General features: G+C 35.7%; 1 protein-coding gene across 2 annotated transcripts in view; it reads left to right on the plus strand.

The window, feature by feature from the left end:
- Positions 1 to 10,709, plus strand: part of LOC109541465 (acetylcholinesterase) — a 205,306-nt gene that overhangs the window by 112,847 nt on the left and 81,750 nt on the right. For both annotated transcript variants that reach the window (XM_048665564.1, XM_048665565.1), the window contains one exon: positions 2,154 to 2,306. In XM_048665564.1, the coding sequence (XP_048521521.1) occupies positions 2,154 to 2,306 (153 nt within the window). The remainder of the gene's footprint in view (positions 1 to 2,153; positions 2,307 to 10,709) is intronic.

Below are 10,709 nucleotides of genomic sequence, written 5' to 3' on the forward strand. Positions count from 1 at the left end.
ATCAAGACTTTTGACACTTGCCATGAAATTCTAGCAGAGGTACCGCTTAGCGGGGTGTCGGTAACAAAGGCGCCGAAAATCTTGAGAAAAGGCAATCTAATACCACAGGTAATACTGTTTCGAGCATTTATGTTTATAAATATATAACTTATGGTCGGTACGGCAACAACTCTGGACAGACGAGCTGCTTGATGCTACCATATTTATATCGTACGGAGTATAGTAGATAAGTACAAAGTCACCAAAATTATATTTCTTAAGTAGAACTCCGACTGATGCATGGAGGTTTGAGTTGTTTTTGTAGGTATTTATTGGGAGTGATCAGGGGATTTACGACCCCCGCGGACTCTTTGTCTGCGTGGACACTTTTTTTTCTTTTAAAGTTCTATTGGGAAACTTGTACTATGGTTATCGGCAACACGAGACAATAATTGCTCCTGCTGACTGCTAAACCTGTAAGTTGCATAGCACAAGCTGCGTTGATTTGGACTGGAGATGGAAGAGTTTTCCGGACGGAAACACAAGATCACTTCTTTCTCTAATGTAGGTGTTCTTACCTTTTGTACGTGTACTAATATGTGACAGCATTGTATTAGAAAAACTCATTCCCATCAAAGAGGCGGCAACTCCGGTTATTTTTCCTGATGCAGCATTATCTCAGTGTTCTGTAGCTCTACACATATAAACAATATTTTAGATACGTAAGGTTTGAGTTAGGATATGAAAACGCAAAACTAGGTTTTCATTCCTTTTGAAAATATATGAAATTTGCAGCGGTTCTTCAGGAATCTTTCAATTATCTCATGCAATAGCCTTATAAAAACTCCAAAATTCATAATACTTGATATGTCATCGATGTGTTTGTTTTGGATTCAGTATCTCTAGAGGTACATGTGTGATTCTCTTCTATGTTATCTAATGGTAGCGTGACCATGCTAAAGAGATCAGTGTTGCTTCAATAGATTTGACATTGAAACAAATTTCTTAGCAAAATAGAATTAAGCGCTCATGTGTGGGTGAGTGCATGAAGAACAATAGACGCCGTACTCTTAGCTAATGAATTTCAAATGAATATATCTTAAACGTTCAATAGTGGTTTAGTGTAATCCAACAATTTCATCAAGTTCAAATTTTGTTCAAACCAGCGAAAGCGCATGGGAAAAAAATGTATATTTTAATGGTCGTTGTGGTTCTCAAGTCACTCAGTGCTTGTGTATTTACATTTCAAGCTCCTATAAAAATACTGTCCATGTTTTGGAACTAAAGCCGGCGACTCATAGGAACGTTTACTTTTATTTCTGAAAAAATGGCCGAATCGTGCTTAAGTTTGTGAAAAAAAAAACTGAAAATGCTTAAGTTTTAAACTGGATGGACCACTAGTACACTCATTCTTCAGTTAACAAAAAAGAAATGGTAAGGTCTTCGCAGTTCGATAATCCTTATTGAACGACGAACAGTAGCATGGTCATTTCAATTAAAGAAATTTGATTACGGTTTTAGATGGGTTACATTTAATTACTCGCATTATACCAGACATAAAGTTCGCAGGAGCGACTTAGGTCTGACCTATTTTCCAGTACAAGTTTAGTTATGAATTCTCCTAAAGCAGAAACTGATAGTGGCCAACATAAAAATATCTTGTATAATGTGTGGGATAGAAATACCAGTTAGGTTGAGTGTTTAGTTTTTAGATGGTATATATAACGTTTCCAAAGAAGGATCAGATCAGATCAGATAAGAAAATAGCAAAATACGTTAAAATTTAAACGAGTTTTGTTGTGAAGCTCCTCTGTAATTTTTAATGCTACGAACATGTGGCATTCACTCTGTTCTCCACTTCATATTGTTCGTTATTACCTGGTTTAAGACAAACTGTTTTACTATAATGCAATTTTTGAAATTTGATGCCGTTTCAATCTCACTTTTAAATCTCCCTTTTTAACAAACATCCTATAAGCAATCTGCAGTACATTGTAAATCTCATGATTATATGATTAATGAGAGAAATGGTTTTTGTCAAGTCATCGGGAGTTTTTTCATTCCAAATTATACTAATTGGCCTGCTACAAATAAAAATTCGAAAGTTGGTTTTTTAATAATATTAAAAGCGTTGTATTTATTAAATTGTAAAAAAATATTTTGTTTCATTCTAGTACACAGAATGGGAGAACGCCAACGATGGCTATTTGAACCAAAAAATGGTAGGCAGCGTAGTGGGTGATTACTTCTTTGTATGTCCAATGAATGACTTCGCTGAAATGGCAGCCGAAAGAGGCATGAAGGTCTACTACTATTATTTTACTCATGTAAGTAGTTAGATATAAAATATCTTAGTTAATAATTAAGTAGCTTTAACGCAATGAATTTCAGGAAGGTTTTAAGCGGATTTTTATAAATCCATAGCAAAATACAAATAAATTACAGTGACAATTACAATTAATTAAATACAGGAATTTTTGGAAAAGGTCGATATACTTTCCGGTAATTATTTCTAAATAATTTCTTGCCTTGGTCTTCTGAACAATTATGCTTATTTATTGCCTGTCTCAACTGAGAAATCCAAATAACGTACCGTACAATTAGAAGAACCTGGATAAAAGCATCAAAATGGGGATATTGAGCAATGATCCTAGCTGCTCGTCACAGATGAATTCCACTTTTAAGCAAATTGGATAAATATTAGATAAATATTATTTTGCCACCGAAGAGAACAGTGTGAGAAATTTCTATTACTCCTACTGTTTCCTATAGTTGATTTGGGTTATGTTTATGGGTACGAACTGACTTATTCTTATATCGTACCTTTCGTTTCACCTATCGGAGTTAACTTCTTGCTTATGCACGATAAGACACGACCCCATGTGGCTCTTCGCGTCTCTACTTTTTTAAATAAAATCGGGTTAACGAAGAATTGACCTGCATGTTTCACGGATGTTAATCCAAACCAACGTGTATGGGATGTGTTAGGTCGACGACTAAGATGTCAAATTCCAGGTGCTCAACATTCTTTCAATATTCAAGGAAGAGCTGTTTTCAACAAGACTAGGAACAATCTCCATCAAAAATTGATAGAGCACCTGATTAAAAAGATGATAATACGAACGGATGCTGGCATAAGAGTCCGTGGAGAATACACACGTTACCCATAAGATTTTGTATTGCCAAGTAAACAAAATTGCGAAATTACCCTTTATCAAAACATGTTTTCAATAGATATTCTAGACTAATTTAAAAGTTTCGTAATTAAAGGAACCGTCGAACACCAATATTGTATCATACAATATAAAATATCAATAGTTCACCCCACAGGACGATAAAAAAATATTTGAAAAATCGTTAATTTATCTCCGACACCTTTTTAACCTAGCTAAAATTCGCAAAAAAAAGATGAAAATAAGATATAGGGTGTGCCGGAACAGTGACTTTTGTTGAATTATTCCCGGTCCTTCCATTTTGCCGATGTGCATATTTTATGGTATCAGCACCTAACTTAAAGTTCACTTTACTAATTAAAATAAAGAGAGATAGCACTTCGAATACTTGTTGAGTCGACCGTCGAAGTTTCTTAAATGGTATTTGGAAAAATTAATTGATAATGTTAGTAAGTAAAATTGTAAGTCTATCAGCTGAAACATTTTTATATTTTCTCACGATTATCACCCTCATAATGTCTATGTTGAATTTTTGAGTTATCTTGCACAAATGGGTAGGCGCAAAGAGAATTGAATCATTTTCTTGGCTTAACATTTTGTTCTCTTAAATAAAATGGTAATTAAGACCCTAAGATAGATAGCCAGCAAGATAATTATTTAGAATTTTAACACCGTATCAACAACTTGTATGTTAGTGTGTGCGAGCCGGTTTTTTAAGAAAAATATTTTTTGCGAACGTCTATAGTAACGGATCTTTCGGTTTTCAAATTGACCAAAACTGAAAAAGTAGAAACAGTAACAAATTCACGCAAATTTTGCGTCTTCAACTGCCCTTTAAAATTAGCTCAAACTCAATAATGCGAAAAGACCTGAAGGACAAGGTGACATTAAAAATAAATGCTAAAATCGCAAAGGGTTTATTATACTCATCCTTTGGTGTCTTCTGAATTGCTTGAGAGTTTTATGGTATGTTGGACCATACTATTTCTGGAAACTGCGTGCTTACCACTTTTCTAAAACGAGATTGAATGTGCCGGATTATTCGATAATAAAACGACAATATCTGCACGAACAAGTCACGCTTACTTAAACCTTTACCGTTGATTAGTTTCACATACCTACGTGTTAGCACTTTCTTGCTGGTAACTATTTAGAGTTTTGTCTAAATTTTGTAAAAATTCCAATGCAATGCAGAGGATTATTTTCTGGCAAAAAATATGTCACTCTGTGGTGATAACATGAAAATTTTCAATGATAATATCTGAAGAACAAGGAAATCTAGACAAGATTCTTCCCAACCGTTTCTATAATAGTAGGAGCACCAAATTTATGTACCAGCTTATTTGCCCACAACAATCCTGTAGGCTCCAGCCACTCTAACTCTATAATTTTAAACGGCAACCAACTGGTTTACGACTGCATTACACAACGTTACATTTGAGAATTTTTATGAGATAATAAACACGTTCATTTCACATTCTGAATTCAAGCAAATTTATAATGCACCAAATTTATTTCCACTTAATGGAGCATCAACCAATTAACCAATTTTTACGAAGACGATTAGGTACAAGTTTAATTTTTACTAAGGTTCTGTAAAAATGATAAAGCCTTTTCGGATATTTTGTACCCTATGGAAAAGAGGCAATCACGAAACTTTAACGGGAAACAACTAGCTCTTGAAAGTCTGATATTATATTACGTGTGTGAGGTTGTGTGATATGCTTTTGTCTAAACTTTTGTGTGTTTTGTCTACATGTTTAGTCTTATAAACCTTGATGTATTAGCTACTAGTGTTTATAAAAATATTTTATATTATTTGGTCGTGGTTTTTGAAAATGCGTACGGGAAATTGTAGCAAGTTTCAACTGATATAATTAGTTCGAATTAAAATTATTATAAAAATTGAGGTTAAAACAAAAGAGCATACCTGCGCAAAAAATGAACAAAGGATTTTCACAATTACTTCAAGTTATAAAATAAAGGATTGATAAATATGTGTGATAAAAGCATCCAAATGGACGCTACACAATCAATGTTAAATAACTAACGGTGTCTTAAAAAGCCCCAAAATTCAGTTCAGTTCAAATTTACTAAAAATTAATCTCCATCAGGCAATGCCAGACACATAGCAGCTTGCAAAAATTGTAAGTCCTCTCTCTAGTCATATATGTCGCACATGTCATATACAACCCAAAACAGCATAGTCTGATAAGAAATTTGGAAATGTTAAAAATGACTTCGTCGTATTTGCAAATTATGGAAGTAAACAATGGTGTTGTTCGAAGATTCAGTAATTTTCAATTCCAGGCATAATTAACCGTCAATTATAAACCAAAAAATAATCAGGAAGCAACTCGTGCTTTGTGAACATTAGAAGAGACGTTAATCTTAGAAGTCGGACTTTGATGTAGTCCGGTTTTTGTTTAACTTCTGAGACCCTTTTGCATGGTCCGAGCTGTGAAATTAATGAGGGTTGTGCGTGACTTAATTCTAGGGACTAAAACTTCACATCACCTATGAAAATACGTTTTCCTATCGCACGCCCATTTGTTAAGATCCATGAAAAACACCTTGTGTGTAACTGGGGTATTCCTTAAATGTGAATAAACTTTTGCAGCACGCTATGTGTAAGCTCGGTTAATTCAGAGCAATAAAATAAGCAGACTTATCGAATTTCATGTTCAATGCCACGTAATCAACTTATCAGCTGCAATCGCCCCAATATCACTCAGAGGTTGTCACTAAGTTTAAAATACCAGCAAGATGTAGAGATGAGTATGGAAGAGCAGTAAGGTGCTTTTGTAGCTTGGAATACTCTATAAAATACCATATAATGTTGGTATAATTAACGCAACGCAAACACACTTAACGGATTGATTCCAGTTTTAAAATGTTAATAGTATGTGCAGACTTACACAGAGAGTCAGGGCTATCAATAAAACCAAACTTCGGTATTTGTATTGTTTACGTTTACTAGGATGAAGAACTAGAAGTTATCTCCAAAAAAGTTTATGTATTTTCCACAATCATGTTATACAATGATCACTTTGTCTACTGCTACACGAGTGCAGTTCGTTAATTTGTTTGTGGAACTTCACTTCTTTCTGAGCTTCCCTGTCTTTGCGACCATAAAATGTGGCTAGCATATTTAATTTGCAAACAAAACTGTATTATATTTTCAAAACAAAAGTGGAAATACTAACATCATTCAATTCTTGTTAACTTTACGAAGGTTTTGCGGTAAAATCAGACAGTGAAACATGATTTCACTTTTTACATTGACATTTAACAGTGAGTGATAGTCGCTAATGGAAACTCGAGTATAAGATCTAGTGACTACTTATCATTGTATGTATTTCCAGAAGTTTTTTGTTATATCCCACACCGGATTTACCCGGTAATTTCAACCACTTTTATTCAAAAACAGAGCTGAACAGAAAAATACTTCTGAACTTTTCTTTGGGGAAAAAATTAATAATAGAATAGGGTTCAATTTTGACCCTAATGAGTACCAACTTATTTAATATTTTATTGTCTGTCTGTCAACCCCTTATCAGACCTTTATCCTTGACATAGCGGACTCTGAATAATCCGCTGGGATGGTGGATTTTCTAGAGGCATGGGAGAATAGTCCATTATCTCCGGGAGTAGGTTTAATCGTACAAACCAAATAACTCATTTTCATTGCTGTAAAAAAGTGCCGGTTTCTGCTCAATTTTAGGCAATCATAATCTATAATAGCTTCAAACGCTACTCAGTTTAACTATTTAAAAATAATGAACAATACAAATTTGCAATTTCACGGGAAGTACGGTAGCGCCTTTATTCCTAAACAGCAACTAGACAGCAATTCCATTACAACTGAGAATACTAATGCCCCACATTCTATGTTAGACGAGAGGGAAGACAATAATCCCCCTGCTAAATACACACGCAGTTATCAAAATATAGTTTTGAATACACAAGCAAATAACAAGGGCTTGTTTCAGGTGATTGCGAACGTCCGAATCGAACTTCTTTCTTTATATCCGTATGGAATAATCCGTTTTGGGGAAAGGCCTCCTCAAGATGAATTAGTTCCGTTTTCAGATGCTGTGGTTCATATATTTTCTTAGCGCTGTCTTGCGTGCAACTTTGCAATAGTTCTGATGGTTTATTGCTGCTAATTTGGGTGGTGGCTCACTTCACGGTCCAACTAATTTCATCTCTCCAGTTCATGGTTTTGTTCATCGTGAATCGTATGCCTAGTTGTACGTCCAGCTGGTAGATGAACTTGTCTAGCATACTGCGCCCATCTTTCCACTTCCTTTCCACACGGCGAAAGCGTCCGTCACGTGTGGATTAAAGACTGTGGTACTCAACGCTATTTCTTCAAATTTTGCTATGAAAAATGTTCTTTTTTTGTGTTCATGAAAGTCTCTATTCAACAGGAACTAGGTGCCTTTTAGACAATACTCTCCTGGAACAGATTTAGGTATTACTAGTTCCATGAATTCGTAAAAAGGCACCATCGTGCACAGAGATACATCAAAACTGACCAAGTTCTCGCAGTCTTTAACAGATGTAAGTACCTGTAGATCTTATATGCCGTTGCAGAAGAAAAACTAGACATTATCGAGCATCGTATGTTGTACTATATTGTTAATGGGTTATGCAATAGTCTGAGTGCCTCTTTTATCGGGAATTTTTACTTATCCATATAAACATGGGCGATGTTTCAATGTTTCTCCGACTTATTCATTCTCTTAAAGGAGGGCTGGTCTGGTAACGACATTTTCAGCAAACAGTTGTTACTTCTGGGCTTAGCATCAGTCTGATCTTTCTTTTTGAGCATCATGTTAATTGGTGAACCTAGCAGGTATTAAATCTTCTACGAGTTTTCATCTCTGCTCATAACGACTGCAGCCTTGAGATTGCCACGTACATCAATGAACAGGGACTTTGTTTTTGTCAAGTTTTGCACTTGACCAACACAGATAGATTGCTCCGCAGATGTTGGCGTGTGACTGCTGAGATTTTCTATATTTCGTGCTGAATCCAGGTATACAGTAATTCGGCTTGTACGCTTAAATTTTTCTGCATTTTTTCAAAATATTTTCTTTTGTCCCTTCTTTGTTTAGAAGTTTTGTTATTTTCTGTGTAAAGCTCTATCTTCTTCCCTAGTATTTGAGTTTTGAGATTGAAAGAAAGTTCATATTGACTAAATTTAGTGATATTTATCTGGCATACATTTTTTTTTTATTTTTGAAAGCCCGTTATAAAACAGAGGATACAAAAGCAAAGACATTACCTCCATAAAAAAACTGAAATATAGCGTAAAGCATACAGTTATTGGCCAGTCAAACAATTTTATTTTTTTACAAAACATAACTCAAATAAAAAGTATTCTCGAAATAAGTTGAGTGGGACATTTATTTGTAGTTGGTAAACTAGATTAAAGGTACGATAAAGAAACTGCAGGGATGTTTAACAAAAAGGAAAATTTGTAAAAATTGCTAAATGTGCAAAAATGTACAGTTATTGGCCACAATTTTATAGTTATTTGACAAGGTTTTGACAGTAATTGGCCATGTGAACTGAAAGACTACTAGTTATAGAAAAATGGAAATACAGATTTATCTAATACATAAACAATATAAATTAGGTTATCTCCATTACCTGTCTTTATTGGCTAAAGACAGTTAGTGTAATTCAGCTACATTGTATTCGTTTTCATTCCACAGTATTTTCAAATTTCTGCTCAGCTTCGAATTTTTTTTTGCCCGTTCCCTGCATCTCTTTAAAACTAAAATATTCTGAAGTTAAGCTATCATTGCCTGTGACTTTATAACAATTATGACAAGGAATACCATCATCGTTCGTAGCGGGAGCGTGGTGTTGGTGAGATTTTGGGATGCTTTTGTTGAGAAAAAATGATTTGCTTATTCTGGCCATGCTAAATATTCTCATATTGGTACTCTCTTTTATTTTAACGGATGAACGTTTTGTCTGTATTAAGATACTGCAACAAAGGGCCTCAACAGCGTTTGCCAAAAGCTATGTTTTATTCACACCGTCTGCTCTAAGAAGATATTTGCACCTGTTGAACTTCTATTTCAATAATATTAGTGTCCTCTCGCATTTCACTTGTTAGTGTTTATGATTTACTCACCTCATTTTCGGCTCATTTTGATCTCCAGAATTTTTTTTAACACTGTTACCTTTATTGTTTCTATTTCCCTTTTCATCATTATATTTCCATAGTCTATAGACACTGATTTCCTCACTATCTTCGCTCATCTTGATTATCAATAATGGTTCCATTTTTTTACCCAGTTTATAGTTAGACAGTTATAGGCCATAGGCCGTTTACTATATAATTGTTGGACATTTACATAAAAATACGAGGCAATACCTACTTCCAGTTGAAAAACGAATTCTATGAACAGACGGATGGAGTAGCAATGGGCAGCACCCTAAGTCCGGTGATACCCAACTACTTTATGGAGAAATTTAAGATAAACGCTCTGGACATAGCCGCGAGGAAAACGAGAATTGAAACACATAGAAAAAGCATTTGGTTGGAATGAATACAGCAGGACCGAGTTCAATAGAATAATTCGACCAAGAAACAGTGTAGATCGTCCGGAGAAAACAGATAGGCATGATGAGCGTAAGGGTTGGGCTTACCTCCCATACATACATGGAGTCACGGACAGGATCGGCAGGATACTGGAGAAACATAAAGTCAAAACAGTTTTTAAACCAACTCGAACCATCCAACAGACTTTGGATCGGCCAAGTACAAACCGGATCGTTTATCAGCAACAGGAGTCTACGGAGTTCCATGCAGTTGTGGCAGAGCATACATCGGCACCACAAAACGTAGTGTAAATACTAGGATCACGGAGAATAAAAGTTGCAGATTGGGACAAACAGGAAAATCAGCAGTAGCGGAGCACCCACTGCTAGACGGCCACCAAATATGTTTCGACGAAGTGGACATTTTGCACCAATCTCAAAAGTATTACCCGAGACTAACCAGAGAGGCTATTGAAATATTTAAACATGACAACAATTTTAATAGGAAAGAAGAGCTAACGGCCCTTAATCCAGATTGTGTGTGCTCCAAATATTTGAAGCCCCGCCCACTCCCCACGCAATAATTCACACGGCCGGGCTGCATAAATACGACAGGGGATTCAGTAGTTGAACCAGSGTCCCTACTGAAGCTTCAACATAACAACACTTCCTGTGCTCAAGTAGTTAACACGTTAGTGAAAACAGTTGGCAACAACCACTTCAAATTCGACACACAGTTCAGCAAACACGACCCAGTATTTGTGCCCGGTAGAAATTTATTAATTTTTAATTAAGAGCCGCGTGGAGGTCCCCTTTTTGTTAGGGCTCCGGAAAGCTCCAAGTGATCCAGGATGGACTCGCCCAAAAACCGGAAGACGGTAAGCGCCTCTGGAAAAACTTCCCTCAAATCCTCCCCGTATTTTTCCATAAATTCCTACGACACAATCCGCAAGGAACGAGACACTCTTCAAGCGCAACTCAAAAAAGCCTTAG

The sequence above is a fragment of the Dendroctonus ponderosae genome, unplaced genomic scaffold (assembly GCF_020466585.1).
Source record: "Dendroctonus ponderosae isolate FM_Combo_2020 unplaced genomic scaffold, Dpon_F_20191213v2 Dpon_F_20191213_1, whole genome shotgun sequence".
In the NCBI taxonomy this organism is placed as follows: Eukaryota; Metazoa; Arthropoda; class Insecta; order Coleoptera; family Curculionidae; genus Dendroctonus; species Dendroctonus ponderosae.